Genomic DNA, 24,694 nt, shown 5'->3' with positions numbered 1-24,694 from the left:
GTTGATCAGTAATGGATTTTAGAATGATTTTGCATTGGTAAATTATCCGACAGAGACATGTATGCTTCGCACCAAATGCATTGTAAGTTTTATAGACGACGTGTCTGTCTGTATTACTCCATCTGTTCCATAAGAATATGTACTCTTTTCTTTTTAGTTTGTCTCACAAGATTATGCACTCTTTCCTTTTTAATCCATCCCACAAGATTATGCACTTTCTAATTTTGAAAACTCTTTTATCTCTTATGAGGTGAGACCCATTCTCTACTAACAATATTTTAATTACTTTTTCTCTCTAGTTACCGCTCTCTTGCTTTACCAATTTTACATTAAAATTCACGTCGAACCCAGAGTGCATATTATTTTGGGACAGAGGAAGTAGTAGGCAAAATCGTTTTTAGTTTAATTAAATACTATGTACTCCATCCGTTCTATTCAAGATGTCCACATTCTTGAATGACACGATATTTTAGGTGGAGTACTTGAATATGATAAAGTTGAGTGTAAAATGTGATTGAATATGTGAATAAGGAGAGATGATAGAAGGATTTATTTTCAAATATCAAACGTGGACATCTTGAGTAAGACAAACTTAAAAAGGAAATATGAACATCTTAAATGAGATGGAAGTAGTATTGATTTAGCCGGCAGGCCACGTGCCATCGGTAAATAAAGAATCTAGGTAAAACTAGAATTTACGCTCGAACCTTGTGAAACCATTACAGAAACTGAAACATGTATTGCCTCTGTCTATGTGGTTATATCACTAGCACTTTTTATGTACATGAATTTCACTTCCTCTAATATTATGATGGGTATTTTTAACTTTTTCCTTTTTTCTTTATCTAAGTTGGGGATGGATGATTCAAATTTTGATCCTTAACTGTAAATGGAAATGCGTCCTATCTACATGTCCTGTGATCTTATTTAATGATGTTTAATTATTCAAGTAGTTAAATTGGTTCTCCTGTGAATTAAAGATCTATTTTAATTGTTGCATTTAAATTTACATGTAGCCGCAACAAATATTTTCTGATACATTTTCTCATTAACTAGTTAATCTTGGTAGAATTTACTTTGAATCATTGTCACAGTTCAAATCATCAAAAAAATATCTGGCAGAAATTCGATCAAATTTTATCCATTGCCTACCTCCTTTTCAAATATAGAAAATTCTATCAAAGTGTACAAACTATCCAAAAAATCCTCATACAGCGGCCAACCGCTCAAAATAATACAGCAAAATCATTAACACAAAAATGACGAGAACAAATGCCGTTTTCGTTGTTTTCGTGAATAATTTAGAATGACATTAATGATGAACATTGATGGTTTGAGACAACAGACAAAGTTAGAACTTAAACATTTTGAAAGATCTTCACAAGTTAGTTAATTAGATTGAAAAGAATATATATCATACATACACAAAAGTTCGAAAACTATAAAAAAATGGCGGAGTCCGCGAACCAAACGGAGGGGGTGATAGTATGCTACGCTCCAACGATGATCTCAACCAACGGCATTTGGCAAGGAGATAACCCTCTCGACTATTCTCTGCCCCTCTTCATCTTGCAGCTAACCCTCGTCGTTGTCACCACCCGTATCCTCGTCTTCGCCCTCAAGCCCCTCCGACAGCCCCGTGTCGTCTCCGAAATTCTTGTAAGTTATACGACAAACCAATGTTTTTATTGAAAAGAGGAAGTATTTAATTTATTATGTTTGGTAATACTTGTTTGTGAAGGGCGGGATAATCTTGGGGCCTTCCGTGCTGGGAAGAAACAAGAAGTTCGCAAGCATGATTTTTCCCCTGAGGAGCGTGTTGGTTCTCGAAACCATCGCACATGTCGGGCTTCTCTACTTCCTCTTCTTGGTTGGAGTGGAAATGGACATGACATTGATAAAACGCACTGGGAAGAAGGCTGTGGTTATCGCGATTGCAGGCATGATCCTCCCTTTTTTGATAGGCGTCTTCTTTGCCTTCGTCCTGCATGAGGAGCTCGGGTTTGTGAGGCTAGGGACGTTGATACTCTTCCTTGGAGTTGCCTTGTCTGTCACCTCTTTCTCAGTCCTCGCTCGTATCCTGGCGGAGCTTAAGCTTCTGAACTCGGATATGGGGAGGCTGGCTATGTCGTCCGCTCTCATAAACGACATGTGCGCTTGGGTCCTGCTAGCCGTCGCTATCGCCTTGGCTGCGAACGAGAATGCGTCTCTGGCTTCACTGTGGGTTATTCTTACGAGTTTGATGTTTGTTCTTTTTTGTGTGTATGTTGTGAGGCCTGTCATCTCATGGGTGATACAGAGGACGCCGGAGGGCGAATCAGTGAATGAGGTATATATCTGCCTTATACTGACCGGAGTGATGATATCTGCTTTCATTACAGATGCCCTTGGCACACACTCTGTTTTTGGAGCTTTTGTGTTTGGGTTAGTCATCCCAAATGGCCCTTTTGGTATGACTCTTATAGAGAAGATGGAGGATTTCTTCACCGGCCTTCTTTTGCCTCTCTTTTTCGCCATCAGCGGTCTCAAAACCGACGTCTCTTCGATAAAAGAGTACAGTACGTGGGCTATTCTAGCTGCTGTTATCGTCCTTGCTTGTGCAGGTAAAGTTGCAGGCACGCTTCTCGTCACTCTCTACTATAAGATCCCGTTCGACGACGGCCTCACGCTTGGTCTGCTCATGAACGCCAAAGGCCTCATCGAGATGATCGTGCTCAACGTTGGAAAAGATCAGAAGGTATTGTCAATTACTAAAAATAATTTAAAAAAATGTGTGTTATTATCATGTTTTACCATGTCCAGGTTCTGGACGACGAAGCGTTCGCAATTATGGTGATCGTGGCAACCGTCATGACTTCAGTCATCAGTCCAATCATAACAACCGTATACAAACCCGCCAAGAAATTCGCACCGTACAAGAGGAGGACAATCCAACAAACCAAACAGGACGGGGAGTTTCGGGTCCTCGTCTGCGTACACACTCCGAAAAACGTCCCGACTATAATCAATCTTCTAGAAGCTTCCCACCCGACCAAGAAGTCCCCGATATGCACGTACGTCCTCCACCTAGTCGAGCTCACCGGCCGCTCCTCCGCCATGCTTATCGTCCACAACGGTCAAAAATCCGGCCGATCTTCCGTGCAACGGACCCAGTCCGACCACATCATCCACGCCTTCGAAAACTTTCAACAGAACATCGGATTCATCTCCATCAATCCACTAACCGCAATCTCCCCTTACTCCACAATGGACGAGGATATCTGCCACGTGGCAGAGGACAAGCACGTTGCCTTGATCATCATTCCGTTCCACAAGCAAATAACGGTCGACGGAGGGATGGAGACTACTATCCCGGCCCTCCGGACCATCAACCTGAACGTGCTAACCAACGCCCCCTGCTCGATCGGGATCCTGGTCGACCGGGGGCTGACCGGGTCGACTAGGCTGGCCGTTAACCAGGTTGGACATCACATTGCTGTGCTTTTCATCGGTGGGCCAGATGACAGGGAGGCGCTGGCGTACGCGTGGAGGATGTCGGAGCACCCGGGTATAAAACTCACAGTGGTGCGCTTCCTGCCCGGGGAAGCCGGGCAGGAGGAGGAGGAGGATAGGGAAAAGGAGAAGGAGATGGATGCCGAGATTATTAGCGAGATTAGAGCGAGGGCGTCAGGGGTTGCGTCCGTTATATACAAGGAGAAATTTGTGAACAATGGGCAGGAGACGGTGGGGGCGATAAGGTCGATGGAAGCGATATATGATTTGGTTATAGTGGGGAGAGGGGAGGGGCAGACGTCGCCGCTGACGGCGGGGCTGACGGATTGGAGTGAGTGCCCAGAGATGGGAGGGATTGGGGATTTACTGGCGTCCAAGGATTTTGTAGCGACGTGTTCGGTGTTGGTGGTGCAGCAGTATGTGGGGGCGGAGGTGTTTGAGGAGGCGGGTACGCCGGATAGTCCTAGTCGGCAGCTGCATGACCGGCCGTTTGATTTGGTGCGGCGGACGTCGCCGCGGGGGATTACACAACCGTGATTGATGGCTCTCTAACGAGGGGATGGAGTGTTTTATTGATTTGTTGTATAATTTGTTTATAAGTTTTGTGTAGAGTAACGTTTTAGTAAGTTTTTGTATATATCAATCAATAAAATTCTACATTCCCTTTTATCCAATGACAGCGACACAAATATAGTGAACTTCATTTCATTTTCACTTGTCTTAATAAAATATTGTGATTCTGAATAATAACTAAAAAAAAATTAGTGGAATACGAACTCTACTTAAGAAAAGTTAGTGAAATATGATATCTACTCATTGACGGACACATATAAGCACGAGGGTGGGCTTAAGCCCTTTCTCAAATTATTTTTTTTTTTTTTACACTACAAAAATAGCTTTTGTTTGCGACCAAATATTTGCGAGCACAAATGAAAACAGTGACCAATATTCTATTTCTAGATTGTTTTGCGAGCACCGAGCAGAAGGGGCTCACGAAGAATACTTCTAGCCGAATTTTCTTCTATATACAAGTGAAGGTGCTCGCAAATTAGCATATGTGCTTCAAATTCTTTAATTCATTTGCATGCTCTGAAGAAACTTACACTTCCCGCTTATTTGGAATCAATTCCCGCTAATGTTCTCACAAGTCACAACACTCCTAATTCTCAATTCTTCTATGCTCCGCCACCGGTCCTCCGCCACGCTCCAATCACTACTAAGTAAGCATTGCCTAATTGCTCGAAAATGTATGATTTTCAGCTTTTCTTTTCTGATTCCGTCGAAAAGTATTTAATTCCTCGTCGTCAAGACGTAGATGAAGTCACAGAGACAAGTGCTTCATGAAATTGAACTTCTAATAGCAAAAATAACATATTGAATACTATTCGGATTGCTAGAATCAATTTGATAACGACTGAAGAGGACACTTGAATGAATCAATATTCATTTCGAGCGAAGTGTAGACACGAATACCAGTTTTCAGAGCTAAAACGTGGTCTCTGTATCCCTCTGATCTTGTTTGGTAACACATGAGTTTGTTATGTTTACATTAGTATGCCATCTGCTCGACTGAATGCCCCTAAGAGTGAAAAAAAGTCACTTACAATCAGACATTGGTTTTGGATTTTAAACTTTTCTTTTAAGTGATATATATGGAATTTTCGCTCAATTACATGGAGAATTGAAAGTTTGCTATACATATCTGCAGCCATAGATGAAGAGATGTCCAGTTCGCTGAGGCATATGTCAATGAGAACTCGTATGGTTGCTCCAAAACTGGCTGCAGCCCTTACCAGCAGTGACAACCGGACTCAGGTCTATGTCGCTTTAGTTTCGTGTCTGTTACTTCTTCAAGGTTTAATGTGTATATATTATGTTGTACTATTTGTTTATATTATGTTTGGAGTTTGGCTTTGTTAATTAAATCTAATTCAGCAGAATACTGTTGCAGGCAATGTTTGCACGTCTTGAAGCTCTGGAAAATGATCATGCTGGATTCGAGACGGTGCAAGTTGATGATGATCAAGGTCAAATGCTTTATAGTTATTTAAGCATACAATTCTAACGCAAGCATTCATAAAACAAACACCTAGTGAAAGCCATTTTCTCCCAACCTACAATATCTAGATAAATGCATTAATCATTCTTCTCATGTATTTTTCTGCATAAAGCTACTACTTACCTTACTTTCTGGTTCGCACTAATAGCCTGACTTCTGTAGGTTTCTTAGAAATTCAGTTGATTTTCGTTGATTATGTTGTTTTCTTAGATATATACAGTTGATTTTTTGTTGCTGCACCGTGACTCATATGGAAAATGCATCTTATTGGGAAATTTAGGCATCTTAAGAACTTCTCACAAATTAGTGGCTCTTTTACGGTTTAACATCTCTTGTGATGTTTAAGACCTTTTTGAGATCATGTTTTTCCTTTCTGTGAAAGGAGGATAGAGCATAGTGATCTGTTAAATTTCTGACTGTGTTGATGTACTTTGCTCAATGTTAAGGTTTACTGTTCTCATCTCTATTATTTGACTGTATTATATAAGCTTGGAAATGATAAGTTGTTTCTCTTAAAGATGGAGCAAGGGAGACTAGGTATCTTGTAGAAAACAAATCAAGGGATGTCATCTTATCAAAAACATATAAAGCATATGCAGAATGTCATCTTATAGAATATATGATTGGTCTTGTAACTCTTGTTCTGTACCTTTTTGTTTTAGGGGTTGCATTTCATCTGCAAACTTGCAAACTGACACTAATTTATTGCAATGGACTGCTTGTATTCTTTACATATCATGTGTGTGTCTACCTTACATATATATACATGATTTTGTTGAGAATCATATTCATAGTAAGTGTTAAATCAGAATCAGTATATTACCTTCTTTTATCAGGAAGATGATAATCTAATAAAAAACATTATCATGAATAGTATGACACATAAGATTATTTTGAGTGTGATTCTGTTTTACATTCTTGTTTTTAGGGTGGAGAGCTTAGAAAGAAAGTTGGAGTAGTTACCTTATATCTAGTGCAGTGTTAAGACGCAGCAGGTTTGCTATCTCTATATACGTCTTGAATGTTTTGGGCCTAAACATTTTGATGCTGCAGTTTGTCTAAGTTATTAATAACAATGCATAAATTCATTTGGTTTGCAATTACCTGAACCACAACCTTTAAAAATGCTTGAGCACTACCACCTGATACTAGATCACTTGTTGTAAACCAAGGCATTGGTTGGTCATGAAGAAACAAGGTCTTCATTGTTGTGTTTCTACTTGATTAGAAATGGCCTTTGAATAGGTTTGAAGTTGGTGTGTTTTGCTTGTTTGGACATGCTATTGCAGAAATAATATTTCTCCATAGTGTGACAGAACTTGATGGATAGATTACATTTACTTTCTAAATTGATTTGTTTTTTAATTTAGAATACTTACTGTGTCTTCCTTTGTTTAAAGGAGCAAGTTATGACAAAGGCTGATGTATTACGGGCTAACGCGGTAGAAAGATTAAGTTTATGATGCCATTTACGTTGAGCTTTTTTTGGAAGATGAAGAAGAGAAAGCAAATTCCCAGAGCCGGTTAGGCAATGAGAATTTATTTCCCATATGCTATCAGTTCGTCGTGCATGGAGTAGGAGAAGCAATAATTGTTCGGGAGATTTAATATATAGAACAGAAAAACGAATATCTGAAAGTCGTGATAAACACTTTCAGATCAAATCAATTTCGGTGGTTCTACCAAAGTTGTTTGATCGGATAAAATTCAGAGTATACAGAAAATTCGTATGTGTGTTAGAGATTATGAACCAGAAGAATTGATCAGAATAAGAAGAAGATGAACCGATGCAGCTGTTGACGAAACAGTGCATCCGTTGGGAAATTAACCGAAAATAACTAATTTTCAAAAGGTATCCGAAATTGCAAATTAGTCCTTCGATTTTCAGAAATTACATTTTCGGATGAATTTCTGAAACAGCTCGACCCCAGCCAGGGGCTCTGCCCCTTGGACCCCGCTACCCGGGAGCGCTGCCCCCGGACCCCCGTTCATCTGTTTAGGGGCTTCGCCCCTAACATCATAATGAATGCAAATAAGTGTACACTCCGCACCTCCATACTTAAATGATGTATCATTATAACAATACTAATCAATCAAGTTAATCCAATTACACTAAAATATCCAACAATAATGTGGCGTCGCGCGCAGAGTCAGTGAAGCAAAATGCGGAGTTGAGCGTGAAGCTAGAGAAGAAAAATGCGGAGATGCTAGAATAGTTGAAGAATCTTAGTCAACAAGTTTACGAAATGAGAAGTCAAAAATATATTAAGTCTTAAGAACTAAAAGAAAGGGTAAACAATATTATTAATTTTATGTAATATTTGAATTTTGTTACTCTTTATTTCATTTTATTATAATTTTATAAAGAAGTTATCCAAAAAATAATTTGTACAAAAATTACTAATTAAAATAGGAAAATAATACAGAATTTAAGATATGTGCTAGCAAAATAGTCTAAATTTGCGAGCAAAGCATAGGTGCTCGCTATATTGCGAGCAAATTTGTGCCCGCAAAGACTCTCGCAAGCAAATCAAGGTGCTCGCTCATTTGCAAATAGAATTGGGAGAAATGCAGGTGCTAGCAAAGGTACTCGCAAAAAATTGTCGCAACTTTGCGACGAGCCTCATAGCGAACACCATGGGTGCTCGCAACGTGCTCGCTAAATTGGGTTTTGCTAGCACGCTAGCACATTGGTTCTCGCAAAATGCCTTCTTTTTTGTAGTGTTAGGTGTATAATTTTATAATTTTGTTATTATTTTGTGTAAATTAATGTACAAAAGCCCCTACCAAAACAATAAAGTATAAGAAAATTATTGTCGCATCCAAAATTTGAATATATAGTCCCTACAATGACAATTTTCTGCGTCTGCCCTTGAATCTACTTACTAATAAAAGTAAAAATCTTGAATCAACTTACTAATATAGTAAAAATGAAATGAAATATTTATTAGGAATTTTCAAATAAAAAAGTATAAGACATTTAACAATTAAAGGGAATATTCTTTAGTCCAATTGATGATGATTATATATTGCTATTGCTTAAGCGTAAAGGGGAAGCCGAGAATAAAAAAGTATAAGACATGTACTATTTCCATTTTTTGGTATGACCTTTTTATTTTTTAAGTTCTAAAATACTATTCCAAACCAAAAACAACAAATAAATATAATTTTTATTAGATAATCGGTGAAATCATAAGATATTAGTTTAATCAATTCTTATGTAATTCTAGTAATTGAGTAAGAGCGTCTCCAATGCTACGCCCTTCCCATCGTCCTTTTCGTCGGACTTCCCAAAAACACTTCTTGTCACGTCATAAGGACTTCCCACCCTCCTGCCACGTCATAAGGACTTCTCACTGCACAATCCGGACTTCCCATCTCCCTTCCTGCGCGGACTTCTTGCAATAAAAAAAATTCACAAATTCACAAATATTCAATTTACGTTACGGAATTAAGTTCAACTAGCCGTATATGTAGAATTTTTTTAAAAAATAAATGGGGACGTCCGCGCCGGACTTCCGCGAGTCGCCGCAATGGCGGACGTCCGCCCGCCCTTCCGCCGAAGACCGGGCCCCTCCTGTTTCCTTAAGGGACGTCCGCGTCCTTCCCATGCAGCCCCAATGGCGGACGTCCCCGACGCCCTTCCTAGAAGCCTCGCCGACGTCCGACGGGAAGGGCGCCATTGGATATGCTCTTAGATGATTAATAATATAGCCTAGGCTCAGTCTCAAAGTAACTAGATCATAACTAGGTTATTCAGTAGAGTTAATATCAATGGCTAATCCCTTGCATGAAACTCCTAAAAGCTCATAATAGTCGTCTTATTTAATCTAAAATTTTCTTTGTTAGTACTCTATATAACTAACTCAATTAATTATTCCCAATCTGTATGAATACTCCTCTCTCGAATATTGTATTAAAGACATTCCCAACTAGCACCCAACAGCCAATGAATAATTAAAGCGATAAAAGAGTCTTAAAATTTAAACAATAAAAAACTAGACATGAATCAATTACTTTCAGTTCTAAGATTCTAGGAATTTAGCAAATATGATAAACTCTTATTTTCATCGGTTTGATTGACTTGTTGATATGATTATTATCGAGTTTTATAGCTCTAACTTTGTATTTATGACCAAATATGTGATGTTTTTGAGTTAAACGAGTTTGTTGAGAATGCTAAAGATAATAGGTGAAAACGAGCTAAAAAAACATAACTCAAGAGAAAGTGGACAAAGAAAAGAAGTCCAAATGTTAACTGTAATCGGCCTAACTAGATTGAAGCTTCCACTCCGATCATATGTCCAATGGGAATATTTAGTTTGCCTTTCTTATTTTTTTGCTTGGATTAATTGTTTTAAACGTTGATTTAACCATGAATACGAGGATCTAGACAAGTTGGTTAGCTTTAATAAGATATGTGTAATTAACATAACATTTCTAATTGGAAAGAAATACCCTATAGTGATTTATCAGCTACATGAAACTACTATAAGATTTTTGGATAAATCTAGATAGTTCCTTATCAGATTAAAATGGTCTAGATTTGGAGTGTTCGGTTTGCAAGATTGTATTCGTCGGGATTAAATTTATTGTGTGTTTGGTTCATGAGATTTAACCCCACAATTCAATCATAGATGGATAATAGTGGGATAATTAGTCATAGCTAACCCTCTATGACTAAAATAATCTCACAATTCAATCTTAGATTGTATCGTGGTATTATTTTATCTTGCAAACCTAACACCACCATTGAGTTATTAGTTATCATGGGATGTGAAGGTGCCTAAGGTTCCGGAACCGGCGGTTACGGTTCAGAACCACCAGTTCCGGTTTTAGAAATTGCTGAACCGGAACCAAACCGCGAGGGTGTTTCGTGGTTCCGGTTCCGGTTCTAAAACCGCCGGTTTCAATTTCGGTCTCGAATCGACGGTTTTCCGGTGGTCTTTTACGATTTTTCACTGTTCGAACCACCAGATTTTTTGCGGTTCAGGCTTGGTTTTCTGGCAGTTTTTTGTGGTTCCGATTTGTAATACCCCGCTCAAATTAATGTCCTTAAACATGTATAGAGTAAATAAATATATTTAAGCAAGTAGTATTTTAAACTTCTATGTTTCTTTGTATTAAAATCCTTGATGGGTTTTAATTGATAGTAGTGCGCCAATGAGAAAATAATTTTGATCAAGAACTTTGATGTGCAAGAAGATACATGAAGCGATAAAATAATTGTCTATGTGCATTTATAAATGTGATGGATATTAAATGTCCATTTACAAAATATAGTCATTTCTCTTCAAATGAGAAATGTGCTAATTTATGATGTTACAAAAACGAGCTAAAGCTTCTTCGCAAAGCTAGTATCCTATCTTCAGGAAACCAACTTCCTACAAATGATGGGACAAGTCAGAAACGACAATGCAATAATATTTCAGTAACAAAAATAACTTCTACCCTCTTTAACCATAGTCAACATGTGAATAGTGAAACACTATTCATTGAAAACGACACGAAGTCATCACATATGTATATGCGTCACGTTTTATAATTAATATGTATATATATATGTGTGTGTGTATGTAAAGGAGAGTCATTATTTTCTGCAAAATCTGCTGACAAGAATTTAAATCAAGGGAGACATATCCCCAAAATCAGGAAGAACGTTGAACTAAAAGTTTTCATCAGTGATTCAATTATTTTCATTTCACGCGAGTGTCGACAGAAATTAGTATAAGGAAGGAGAATTGTGAAAATTTCAGTTTCATAACTTCTCCGAGGCATAGCTTTGCTACACACAACAAAATCCTGTTTCACGCTTCTTCGACGCACTCTGAGATTTCTTTCTACCAAAATCCTACACACCTAAAATCCCTTTTCGCCCAAAATTTTAAGCAAGTAGACAGAAAAGTTTTCCATCTTTCCTAGCAAGTTTTCAAGCAAGCATTTTTTAAGAAGGAGAATTTCAAGCAGGAGCACTTTTAAATAAATCTTTTATCGTTCTTTTGAGGTAATGATTCTCAAACCGCTAGTTAAATCTTTCAAGTTTTTATAAGCATGTCATGTTAGCATGAATTCATATAGAACTTAGAATCACAACCAAGCATGCTCCTGAATAATCAATCTTCAAATTCATGTGCAAATTCATTTATTTTTATGCTGAGCCTAAGTTACTTACTACTCCCTCCGTCCCGCTTTAGGAGTCCCGGTTGAGTCGGGCACATGTTTTAAGAAAAAAGTGTTTGAGTGTGTAATAAATAAATATTGTAGTGGATGTTGGGACCCACTTTTAACACTTTATAGGTATTTTTTATTAATTTATCTCAACCGGGACTCCTAAAGCGAGACGCTCAAAATTGATCAATCGGGACTCCTAAAGCGGGACGGAGGGAGTAGTACTTATGCAAAGTCTTGGAATCACATAAAAAGTAGGAAAAACTCCTAAATGTTTTATTCTTTGAAAGACCAGCACCTTCAGAAATTTATAACAAAAACTCTAACCGTTTAAAATCCCTTCTGTCAAAGTGAAGATAGAAGAGTTGTTTACCTTCCTTTAAAATTTCAAGACGATCGGGCAATGTTTGAACCTCCGATCGTATAGAAAATCAATGCTGCTACTGTAGAAACCGACAGTCACTTCCGAAATTAATTCTGGAAGATCTAACCGTTAAAATTTGATCTCCTTCGGTAAGAATGATCCTTTGTGAGTCTTCTACCTTTGGTTAAAATTGCGTGACGATCGGATGTTTTATTTTGGACTCCCGATCGTGAAGAAACCCGAGGCAGCATCTTGTGTGGCGCAAAATTTAAAAAAGAAAAAAGAAAGAGAAAAGAGAGAAAGAGCTAGAAAGAGAATAGAGATAAATGATGATAAGAAAGAAGTTACGTTCTAGTTTGACTCAGTATTTATTAGAACTAATGATTATGCTCCTTGGTTTTGGGCCTTTTTCCAAGTATAAAAGAAAAGTGGTTCAGGCCATAATTTTATGGGTAACATTTTGTGCTTGATGGGTTAAATTGTTTAGAGAGATTTTTTGAACTAAAGTTTTCTTCCTTTTGGAATTTATTAATTGTAATATTAAGATTAAATTAATTGCTTGAGATAAATTCTCTTGAATTAATTTAAGTAAGTGAGTTTGTATGTTTTTCTCAAGTAAATCCTCAAGTTTATTAATTAATTAATCTCTCGATTAATTAATACCAATAATTAAATTTTCGAATTTAATTAAGGCGAATGAGTTTATGAAAGAGAGAAAGAAAGTAGGATGCATATCCTAAGAGCATATCATCCGCTATTTTTATTTCCTTGAAGCTAAATAGTTATTATCTTTTATTGGACAAGGTTCATTGCAAGGAATTTAACTCCAAGTGAGTTAATATTATCATACGGAGTAAGAAGCATACGAGGTGAACTTTCCTATCCTACAATGGATAAAAGTATAAAGAATTGTTTTATGATGATTAAGGATGAAAATAATGTTGTCATGCCTTAAATGTTTTGTTTTATGTATGATGTCTATCTGTTTGGTTATATCGAATGTGCTATGCCAAATAAAGTAAGAAATCGAATTCGGGTCCCAGCAAGGGGAGAGTCCCTACTCGGACTAGTGTACACGTGGACCGTGTGTCATCGAGAGGGTTGGCCGGTCCGGTGCTCGTGGAAAGTGGCCACTTTCCCGGCACATGAATGTTAAGGTGACTGTGGGAGAATACCATCTCTACGGCACAAGATGTTCAGATATGGCAAAGAATAGAAAGAACTCGGACTGTGCAGTCGAAATATGATTTTTAGTAAGCTCAGGTCTTTTCAATAAAACCTCTGAGTGTTACCGTGATGATGGCTTGACAATATTTTCAAATGTATATGTGTATTTTTCGGCAATGTGTTCACTGAGTACCTTTGTACTCAACCCTGCATGTATTTCTAAATGTGCAGGTTGAGCTGTGATGGAGTGGAGGGTGCTAATTAAACCAGACCTACTTCTATTTCCATTCAATACTCTCGGAGGTCCGTGTCTTCATACATGGAACCGCGTTCAGTTCCTTCCGCTTTGCATTGAAACAAGGGAAATCCCTTTTTGTCTCTAAATACTCTGATAACTAGCCAGTATATTGTATGGTCCCTGACTCCAGTCGTTGTGATCGAGTCATTCTATTCATGTATACACCGTTTATACTTTACAGACAGAAAGTTCAACCATTAAATCCTTCCTTTCGTACTCAACCCACATTCTTAATATCCATCCAGTCACGGTATATCGAACCTTGCTATAATTAGCAAAGTTGGGTCATGACACGGTTCGAAAACTTTTGAACCTGAACTAAACCACGGTTCAAAAATCGACGGTTTCGATTCGAATAAATTTTCACGGTTTTAGTTCGGACCGTTGGTTCGATAAACCTTGGACAGTTCTAATGGGATGTGGGAACACTAGGCTTACAATCACGTGTCTACTTCTATGGGCCGAGTTATTGTTTCTTTATATTGGTGGATTTTATTTTCTTATTTATGCCGTCTCTTTGGTTTGGTGGGCTGCTGAACTTTATTGGGTCGGTTAGAATCATTTGATAATCCGGCCATTCTCATTTAATTAGTTACGGGCTTCCTAAATTTAATTGGTACTCCTAGAATTTATACAGTTTGAGCGTGGGTCTCCGAATCTCGGTAGTGTTAATGATCAATTCCTAAATAATTAACAATCTAAAAATAAAATTAATTCTTAATTATTAAATTAAGAGATCCAATAGTTACAATAATACAGGTGTATTATATTTTAAATTTTAATAATTAGTAAATAAATTTAAAGGTTATTAATGTTAATTTTCTTTTATCAAAACTATCTCAAAATTTTAAACTTACGTATGTCTTCGCAAAAAATATATCAAATTAAAGATAATTTTATAATGATTCTAGCGAGATCTCAATTGCATATGTTCCGACAATATTCGGGTGATGAAATTTGATATTTATTATTTCAATTTGCGTATATGTTGATAAGCAGATTTTATCAAAAAATGCAAAAGGAAATCTCAATATATGTAAAATCTCAATTTAGTGTATGTAAAATATCAATAAAACTGTGTTGATATTTTATCGCAATTGTTTTTTTATACTCATGTGATATTGTTGATATTTTAATACACTATGTTGATAAAAAAAACCCCACGAAAATTATCATATGATAACATAATGACGATATTACCCTTTTGTTGATATTTTGTCTACTATTTAGTAAAATTTGTGAGCTTTAATCTCATCCACTCATTTTGAAATATAAGGATGTAGATTTAGTCTTAATTTTGGATTATGGTGTTAAAGTATTAGAAGAGGACCCATTGATTAACCTGTTAACTGATTAATGTCTTTCTGATTAAATCTTTTCATTAAATAATTAATTATATTCTCTGACAAATTATTTCCTTTGTTCGTATGTTTTCAGATTTAAGAAATTATTTAATTAGTTTCTTTATTGATTAATTAATTAATTAGTTTCTTTATTAATTAATTTCTTTGTGGTGAGATCTCTACATTTAAATATATAATTAATCTTTCAATTAATTATTTTTTTGTAATTAAAACTTCCGATATAATTAAAGATGTTAAGACAATTATTCGTTTGTACTAATTAATTCTTCAAATTTAATTCAGTAATTAATCTTTCAATCAATTACTTTCTTGTTATCAAAACTCCAAATTTAATTAAATAATTAATTCTCGATTAATTAATTTTTTTGTAATTAAAATTTCAAATTTAATTTTCCGATATATTATTTCTTTTGTAGTTAAATCCTCATATATAATTAAAGCTTTAAGGAATTAAAGCTCCCGATTTAATTGAGACTCTCAAGGTCTCTCGATTTAATTAGTACGAAGGAATACCATAAACTTCTTAAGCGAAACGAAGTTTTGATGTACTCCATAACCCTAGTAGGAGAATTGCATATCATCCGGCTTAAGAATATTTCATATGCTAAATTGCTTGTCTGCTTTTTTCTTCGTGTTGGTGTTTTGTGTACACTTTTGGTGTTTTTTACACTCTTGTCGAATAATTCTTTCGTCCCAGATAATTTGTCCCATTTTCCCATTTCAATTTATTTCACTTCACTTTTTACCATTTTTAGTAGTGGACTCCATATTCCACTAACTCATTTCGACTCACATTGTTATGACAAATAGGGTAATAGTGTAATTGACAAACAAAAGAACGTAATGAGACACAAAATTTACATGGTTCACCAACGTTGTGTTGGCTACATCCACGGGCAAGAACGGAGAACAAATTGTATTATGACTGCTGTTATAGATACAAATGTGATTCCAAAATGCTGCCGCTGCTAAGTTCTCGTGCCCTACTTCCATATAAATAGGTACAAAAGACAAACTGAGTTTGATACAACAATTAAGCGCAATAACATAAACATATCATTCTCAGCTTGATCAACTAAGCAATGATTCAATGGTATCCTAACAAATGATCAACTCAGGTTACAACCCCTCAGCTTTATTAACTCAATGATTCAAGATATCCTAAAAAATCTCCACCTTGACTTGAATCCTTCTTCCAAATGCATCATCATAATACCAGACCAACAAACTTCTCCACCTTGCCTCAAATTTGCCCTCCACGGGCAACTAAAGTCCAAACAATGTTGAAACTTGCTCTGCGGGACCGACTTGGTGAACATATCAGCTGGATTAACAGCAGTACCTACTTTCTTCACCTCAATTCTCTTCTCATCTCTTAGAAAATGATACCTCACATCAATATGTTTAGTCCTCTCATGATGGACTTGATCCTTGGCTAAACAAATAGCGCTCTGACTGTCACAGAACACAACAACTTGATCTTGATGTAAATCAAGATCACCAACTAGCCCTTGCAACCATATTACCTCTTTAGCAGCTTCTGTCAACGTCATATACTCTGCTTCAGTAGTAGACAAAGTAACTGCAGCCTGCAAAGTTGCTTTCCAACTAACAACAGAACCACCAAGAGTGAAAACATAACCGGTCATAGATCTTCTACTATTGACATCTTCAGCATGGTCAGAATCAGAATAACCAGTCACTAAACAGTGAGTATCACCTCCATAAACGAGACCAATATCAGACGTACCTCCCAGGTAACGAAAGATCCTCTTCACAGCCTGCCAGTGCTCCTTTCCAGGATGTCCCATGTGTTAGGTTTGGTATATTGAAAAGCATGTTTCGAGCAAGTTTCGCGCGAATAGAATCTTGCTTGTATACGTAAAACTCTACAATCCACTTTCAACCCGATTCAGTATTATTCGAGCAGTCTCGCACGAATAGAATCACTATTATTGTTACATTGTGTTTGCTTGTGCATTTATAAGATGTTTTACAAACATTTAAATGCATAAGAAGTAAACAAAGTCTAAGTCTTTTGCTTAGTAGACCGGTTGTGGGCGGCATCCACTTTAAGGTAACACGGTCAGATCTATGCAATGCTTTGCAAAAGAAAAAGAAGAATTTCACAACCTAGATAGGCTTAGACTACCTATCGTGAAAGGTTGCAATGCCAGTCCGCATATTTCTAAGCCTTACTGAAATAAGATGACATTGGTGTGGTATAGCACTGGACGGATCTAACAGCAAGACGTGTCTTTATGCTATCTACTGAAAGACTAGGTCTTGATAAGATTCTATTTCTTAATCTACATATGTTAGTATTGAGCATACGGTATTGATTATGCACTACTTTGACTTATCAAATGGTGCGGGTTTTTCGCAATCCAATAATCATGATATATTGGGTAGTGGTGATTAATATCTAGCGGTGCTAGGATTTCTATTATGTTGAATCGTGCGCGAGGTGAGTCTCGTTTGATAATGTCCTCAAGAGGAGCTCGTACAAGGTTTTATTATTCGGAAAACTGGCCAGTTGGAGTTTTATTACTCTATGAATAATAAATAAATGTTTATTACTAAGTCCACTCTTGGAATTAATAAAATGTTAATTAATTAAGTCCATAGCAGACATTAATTAATTAATGGACATTTATATCTTAAGCGCGGGAAATAAATAATAAACAAAGTGGAAACCCGGATTACTTGTAATTTTGGATTTGGATGGGGAGAGTTCAATATTACTTCTGTAGTGGATGCTCGTAATATTCCAATATAAGCTTGTATTAAATTGTGGGTTCAATTTAATTAGTAGAATTGGGAGAGCCCATATCCAAAACCTTCCATAGATCCATGTCTGGGCCAAAAAGGAACTTAATATAAATAGGAGAATAAAGGAGACATAAATCATTCATTATTATTACTCATAAATTTCGTCCCCCTCTACCTAGAGGAGTTCGAATTTCTCTCCTAATTGGAGAAGGATTTCTTCTGTCTTCTTTATTCGAGTCCTAGTATTTTGATAAGATCATCCCACCCTGATATCGAGATACAGTTCGGAAACCAGAGAGAAGATCTGTGGTCTAGTAGTGAAGATCATCACATGGAGAAGGCGCGAGCAATCGACGATTCTTTGGAGAATCAAATCGGTAACTCTAAACCGTAGTATTCATGTTTAGGATTTACTTTCTATGAGCATGAATTATTTGCGTTCTAGCATGCAATTATTTGCTTAACATGTGAATTGATTAATCGCATAATCGGTCAAATAGATCCGTGTCTGATTTATTTGTTTTGTATAAGTCTTCCGCTGTGCAAGGGGCACCAAACCCCAGCACCATGAACCTGCTGACAACACTAACAACATGTGCTATGTCTGGTCTAGCACAGACCATGGCGTACATCAAACTCCCTACTGCATTAGAGTACGGGACTCGAGACATGTACTCCTCCTCAACATCAGATTTCGTTGCATGATCAGATAACAGACGAATGTTTGTGGCACTTTGAATATCAATAGCCTATGTAGACATACCAAATCTTGACAAAATCTTCTCAATGTAGCTCTTTTGTGACAGAGAAAGCTTCTTCTTTTCTCTATCCCTAGAAATCTCTATGCCCAAAATTTTCTTCGCAGCACCCAAATCCTTCGTATAAACTCAGCATTCAGATAGGCTTTAAGCTTCTGAATCTCAGACTTCGACTTCGCAGCAATGAGCATATCATCCACATGCAAAACAAGATAGATTATAGAACCATCATCAGCTTTGTTGTGATACACATAACAATCTGAATCCCAGCTTGATCATGTAGCTGTCAAATCTTTTATACCATTGCCTCGAAGATTGCTTTAGTCCACACAAGGACTTCTTCAACTTGCAAACATAATCCTCTTTGCTCGGAACCATAAATCCCTCTGGCTGAGTTATTGAAGAGTTGATTTTCTTGCTTGCTGTATCCTATCAATTTCTAATTACACACTTCCTAGATCCAGTAAATCAACTAGATCACAAGGTCTAGAGACTCACAAGACTGGAAGTCTGGTCGTTGGTACGCAAGCAAACCTTCAAAACCCTCAACCACAGATACTAAACTAGCACAGGGAAGTAGGGATCGATCCCACAGAGATGGACTCGTAAAATACATGCGTAGAGAATTGGAAACTATTTTTGGGTTGGCTGCTGCCACGCATATTTTGGGTTGAGGAATTTAACTAAGTGAATTTGGAAATAAAGTATGCTATGCTAACTGCTAGATCTAGGCAAAAAATGAATTATGTATAAGAACTAAATCAAATCAACTACTAGATCTGGGACTTCTACGAACATCTCTAGACCAAGGAGATTAAAACAAGTGGGGACCAAACTCTGAAAAAGGTAAGTACGGACAGAATCGAATCTGCAGCCTAACTAACTAAAGCATCAACTGAAAATGACTTCATCTTCTTCAACGAACACAAATAAATGCAGAGATCAAGAAAAACAAACTCAGATGTAGATCGGAGGCATAATCTTAACAGAAAACTAAACAACGACGGAAATTAAACTACTAGACGAAGCAAACCAAGCAGAACAAAATCCCCATAATCTCATGCACAAATTTCACCTCCCCTGTTCAGATCCACACTTCGGATGCTAAATCCACTCCGGATCCAAGCATCCGAACAAAAATCCAACCGAACACAACTTCAATACCACGATTCTCGAATCTCCTAAAATATTCAGCAACAAATTCAAGAGAACATCTCAAATAAACAAACCAAAATAGCAAGCGTCATAATAATCAACACGAAATCTAACTTCATCAAGGCAAATCAAACGTAAACAGAACGGATAAACTGATTCAGCAACAAAACAACAAGCTCGACTTCCAAACGTGAAGTTCGAGACGGAACAGAGTAGTAAACAGAAATTAAGAGAACAATTGTTTCTTCGCCCTCAAGGGACGGTGATGCACTGATACGAGACTCCTGAAAACGAAAACCACCCCAAATTTCCCATTTCCCTAGTGTGTGTGCTAAGAGCGTGACTGTGTGTGGAGTGTAACCGATCTGCCATTCTTGTTGCGCACTCCTTTATTTATAAGCTTCGAGGTGGGGCCCAGCGAGGTATTGATTGACTTGATTGCCCTCAGCTTTTGGCTTCCTTCCTCTAGCTTTTCCTCGTGATTCCGTTCCTGCTCCTCGCTAGATATCCTCCTCCAGCATCTCCTGGATCTAGCGCTACACACACACCTGGCTTAACAAAACTTGTTAGATCCAGCAGAAATGTGATGTTTTTCACTACATAACCAATGCATGAAATTAGCCTTATCAAACTGCTCACACTTAAACCATACTTGTCCTCAAGTATAAAGACAAGAAGAAAAGAAGAATAAGGCGAATTTCAAGCATGGTTATCCCCTTGACCGACTCTACAGACTCTAGACAAAACTCCTACACCTAGACACAACTGAGGCAAAGCTAGACACTAAAACAAAGAGTACATAATCACATAGGATGAAAACATATAAACACATATGCATGAACTGGTTTCAACTTTTAGGCAACCGTCCCCACAAGATTAAGATCAATCCAACAGGCTGCACTCCTCCAAATAGGCCCTTTTCTCCCCTCTACCTAGCCAATCTGTCAGCTCGTCAAGATAGCCTTTTACTTCCCCAATTGTTAGATTCACTCGATCGCTCATTCCTTACCAGGGATGTTAGGACCGATTCTCTCTTAAGTTATTGCCAAACCACTGAAACCTCGGGTTATGAGAATTCCTCCTTCTATCCTCCGTCACTATCCCCCTTTTTTTCTTTTTTTTTTTTTTTTTTTTTTTTTTCTTTCTGGACTTCGTCCAGCTTATACCTCCTTGATTTCCTGGACTTCGTCCAGCTTATACCTCCTTGATTTCCTGGACTTCGTCCAGCTTATACCTCCTTGATTTTTTTCTCTCTTTTTATTTCCTCCTCTGGACTTCGTCCAGCTTATACCTCCAAATTTTTGCGATTATATATTTTCTCCTTTCCCTTTTTTTTATTATTTTTTTTCTTTTCTCTTTTCCTTCAGCATTCAGTGGCAGACTTTTGACATGTGTTAGCTCTAAGTGTTATCACAGGCTTATAACTCACCTCTAGAGTAGGGCTTCACAACTAGGCAAGTAAAGGCATTTACTATCGTTCTTGCTTCATTCAGATTGGTTCGGCTTACTAAAGAATCAGGCTTCTAAGTTGGAATACCTCCTATTTTCAATTACTCTCCCTAAGGGAATCTGCCGTATTATATCCACTAGTTCATGCGATACAATCCTAGACCTACAACTCCTCAAAGCATAATAACACTGCATTGATTCCTCTCCCCCTCCCACTTCACTCAAGCTTGTCCTCAAGCCATCGTCGTGAAGGGGGGAAAACAGAGAATTCAATGCAGAATTAAACAACAATTTCACTTCTCACACTTAGACCGAGCAACGGGCTAAGTGGGAGAAGAATAAACCAACAGAAAACATAGAACTTCTCACACTTAGACCAAGCATTGGGCTAAGTGGGAGAAGATAGCATAAAACACAGCAACGCATGGAAATAAAACACAGAAAAAGAAACACAAAAACTAAAATTTACTTGGTCTGGGGAAATTGCTCATTTCTGGGGCTGGCTCCCGCGAGAGCCAGACGGTGGTGGAACACTGGGGCGGTTTGTTTTCACTTTCTTCTTCGCTGGTTGCTCCAGCTCTTCCTTTCCTTCTGCAGCTTGATCGAGTCCTGGTTTCCTCATTAGCATTTTCGTCCTCGGTGGATTTGGAACTTTCTCGGGAATAGTCGGGGTGGTCAACTGCTGGAATGGCTTGATCGAGGGACTGCTGTGGATGATCTTCTGTGCCTCGCCACTTCGGCCGATTTGGTTAGGGTTTGTAAGCTTAGAGAGAGAATGACAGTAGAGAGAGGGAGGAGCAAGTTGTGAAATTATTATGTGGAGAGAGAAGGTCGGTTCGCATCTTTTACACAGAAGAGAGAGACGGTTGCAGGCATGACATCAGCGACCGTACTCCTCCATAATTGTCGGCATTTTGAATTTCAAATTATAACTTCCCTCCTCAACTGCTCCTTCATGCTCTCTTCCTCTAATTGATTCCCTTGACCGCGACCTAAAAAAAATATGAAGACCCCAGACTCCTGGGTCAAGGTTAAAGTACGAGACATAAATCCCCTTTGAGTTTGGGTCTTCGAAAATATTTTTGGAAATTTTTGAATTTTTATTTTGTTTGAATTTTCTTTGTCTTCTAAAGCAATTAAACTATGTACAATTACCTTTGAATATTCTCGAATCCCCTGGATCAGTGTGTAAAAACATAACATTTCCCTTGACCCAGGAGTTCATCGAGAATATTCCTTTGTCTGGCTAAGTGATAACTGAGAGCGCACGTAGTGGTATTTCCTCCACTACGCATAGCTCAGAATTATCCCTATAGACTTTCAATCTATGGCCATTAACAAGAAAAGGGACCGAGTTAGGAGCACTTCCCTGGATTTCCACTGCTCCGTGTGCGCGGAGGCCAACGATGGTATATGGACCTACCCACTTTGACTTCAACTTCCCTGGCATTAGCTTGAGTCTGGACTGAAATAGAAGTACTTTCTGCCCCACCTGAAGTTCCTTGACCCGGAGGTTCTTGTCGTGCCAGAGCTTCGTTCTTTCCTTGTACCACATTGCTGAATCGAATGCCTCTAGCCGTAGTTCCTCCAGCTCCTGTAATTGCAGCTTCCTTTCTTCTTCACATGCCACAGACTTCATATTCATTTCCTTAATGGCCCAGTATGCCTTGTGCTCCACTTCCACGGGTAAGTGACACATTTTCCCAAACACCAACCTATAAGGTGACATCCCGATTGGTGTCTTGTAAGCAGTTCTATACGCCCACAAAGCATCGTCAAGGCGTTTACTCCAATCCTTCCTTGTGGTGTTAACTGATTTTTCCAAAATACTCTTTATCTCCCTATTAGAGACTTCAGCTTGCCCATTCGATTGGGGGTGATATGGTGTAGACAATCTATGATGCACGCCGTATTTCCTCATGAGCGCTTCTATAGTGCGGTTGCAGAAGTGTGTTCCTTGATCTGAGATAATCGCTCTAGGAACTCCATATCTGCTGAAAATGTTTGACTTCAGAAACTTGGCCACCTCTTTAGACTCACAAGTGGGCGTAGCCTTCGCCTCTATCCATTTGGAAACGTAGTCTACAGCGACCAATATGTAAGCATTTCCGTACGACGACGGAAATGGGCCCATAAAATCCATCCCCCAAACATCGAAAATTTCGCAGATCACTATGGGCACTTGGGGCATCTCATCTCGTCTCGAGATTCCCCCTGTCTGTTGACACCTTTCGCAGCATTGACAGTATTCAAAGGCATCCTTGTTCAATGTAGGCCAGTAGAATCCACTGTCTAGAACTTTCCTTGCGGTTCTCCTTGGTCCGAAATGCCCTCCACACGCCAAGGAGTGACAATGATGGAGTACATCTCTTTGTTCCCATTCAGGAATGCAACGTCGAATTATCTGATCTGCACACATCTTCCAAAGATAAGGATCATCCCAGAAGTAATATTTGGCTTCGCTTTTAAGCTTCATCTTCTGGGCCCGGGAGGCTTCCCCTGAACTTGGCACCTCTCCCGTGACCAAGTAATTTGCCAGGTCTGCGTACCATGGTTCTGCGTTACGTACGCGCTTTCCTCGATCAGATTCTCCTGGACCTGTTAAAACTAAGACAGATTCCCAGCTTATCGGTCTAGGTGGTTCGTCCATATAGTACAAATGTTCTTCGGGAAAAACATCGGGAATAGCCTCGTCCGTATCTCCTTGATGAATTCTACTCAAGTGGTCAGCCACTCGATTCTCTGTTCCTCTTTTGTCTCTTACTTCCCAATCAAACTCCTGTAGAAGTAGGACCCATCGAATTAGCCTTGGCTTTGATTCTTTCTTAGCTAGCAAGTACTTTATTGCTGCATGATCAGTGAAAACAATAACCTTTGACCCAAGAAGATAAGGGCGGAATTTTTCGAACGAGTAGACGACAGCCAACATTTCCTTCTCCGTAGTATCGTAATTCTTCTGAGCTTGATTTAGTGTCTTGGACGCATAGAAAATTACGTAGTTTTTCCCATCTATCTTCTGCCCTAGGACGGCTCCCACAGCGAAATCGCTCGCGTCGCACATTATCTCAAAAGGGTGATTCCAGTCCGGTGCCCTGATAATTGGTGCGGACACTAGTCTCTCCTTGAGCAATTGAAATGCCCTCTTGCATCCCTCATCAAACTCGAACTCCACATCGTTGTGCAGCAAATGAGTGAGTGGTTGCGCAATTTTTGCAAAGTCCTTGATAAACCTTCGATAAAACCCTGCATGACCGAGGAACCCTCTAACTTCCTTTTGATTTGTAGGATAAGGTAGCTTCGAAATCACTTCCACCTTTGCCTTGTCCACTTGTATTCCTCTTTCAGAGACCACATGACCTAAAACAATCCCCTCAGTTACCATGAAGTGACATTTTTCAAAATTCAGAACTAGATGTTTCTCTTGACATCTTTGCAGCACTAGGTCAAGGCTGGCTAAACAAGTGTCAAATGAGCCTCCATATACAGTGAAATCATCCATGAATATCTCGATGCACACCTCTAGTAGATCCGAAAAAATACTCATCATACAACGTTGGAATGTCCCTGGTGCATTACATAGACCAAATGGCATCCTTCGGTAGGCATAAGTTCCAAAAGGGCATGTAAATGTGGTCTTTTCCTGGTCCT

At 38.4% G+C, this 24,694-nt stretch overlaps 2 protein-coding genes across 4 annotated transcripts; both read left to right on the top strand.

Annotated features, from left to right (window-relative positions):
- Positions 1-1,449: 1,449 nt before the first annotated feature.
- LOC125186787 (cation/H(+) antiporter 15-like) lies at positions 1,450-4,168 on the top strand. The gene is made up of 3 exons (XM_048083231.2): positions 1,450-1,659; positions 1,742-2,737; positions 2,803-4,168. Exons 1-3 carry the CDS (start codon positions 1,450-1,452, stop codon positions 4,027-4,029), a joined length of 2,433 nt encoding a protein of 810 aa, XP_047939188.1. The 3' UTR covers positions 4,030-4,168.
- A 257-nt stretch (positions 4,169-4,425) lies between these two features.
- LOC125191144 (SWR1 complex subunit 6-like) lies at positions 4,426-7,297 on the top strand. Of its 3 annotated transcripts, XR_016130826.1 has the most exons (5): positions 4,426-4,712; positions 5,201-5,307; positions 5,444-5,519; positions 6,480-6,546; positions 6,952-7,297. XR_016130826.1 is itself a non-coding variant. In XM_048088626.2 (4 exons), exons 1-4 carry the CDS (start codon positions 4,628-4,630, stop codon positions 6,972-6,974), a joined length of 291 nt encoding a protein of 96 aa, XP_047944583.1. In that variant the 5' UTR covers positions 4,426-4,627; the 3' UTR covers positions 6,975-7,297. The 3 variants fall into 3 exon arrangements, 2 of the variants coding, with proteins under 2 accessions (XP_047944583.1, XP_088915585.1); XM_048088626.2 differs by lacking the exon at positions 6,480-6,546; XM_089059459.1 differs by lacking the exon at positions 6,952-7,297 and having other exon boundaries at positions 6,480-6,936.
- The last annotated feature ends 17,397 nt before the right edge of the window (positions 7,298-24,694 follow it).

This window comes from Salvia hispanica, chromosome 5, assembly GCF_029641045.1.
Source record: "Salvia hispanica isolate PSC_SH4W2 chromosome 5, Shi_PSC_v1, whole genome shotgun sequence".
In the NCBI taxonomy this organism is placed as follows: Eukaryota; Viridiplantae; Streptophyta; class Magnoliopsida; order Lamiales; family Lamiaceae; genus Salvia; species Salvia hispanica.
Note: the sequence above shows the minus strand (reverse complement) of the source record. Positions and strands in the feature narration are given on the sequence as shown.

Coding starts and splice junctions, on each gene's coding strand:
- LOC125186787 (XM_048083231.2), top strand. CDS start 1,450: ATGGCGGAGTCCGCGAACCAAACGGAGGGGGTGATAGTATGCTACGCT. Junction 1,660..1,741: donor GTGTCGTCTCCGAAATTCTT/GTAAGTTATACG, acceptor TTGTTTGTGAAG/GGCGGGATAATCTTGGGGCC. Junction 2,738..2,802: donor ACGTTGGAAAAGATCAGAAG/GTATTGTCAATT, acceptor TACCATGTCCAG/GTTCTGGACGACGAAGCGTT.
- LOC125191144 (XM_048088626.2), top strand. CDS start 4,628: ATGTTCTCACAAGTCACAACACTCCTAATTCTCAATTCTTCTATGCTC. Junction 4,713..5,200: donor CACGCTCCAATCACTACTAA/GTAAGCATTGCC, acceptor ACATATCTGCAG/CCATAGATGAAGAGATGTCC. Junction 5,308..5,443: donor GCAGTGACAACCGGACTCAG/GTCTATGTCGCT, acceptor ATACTGTTGCAG/GCAATGTTTGCACGTCTTGA.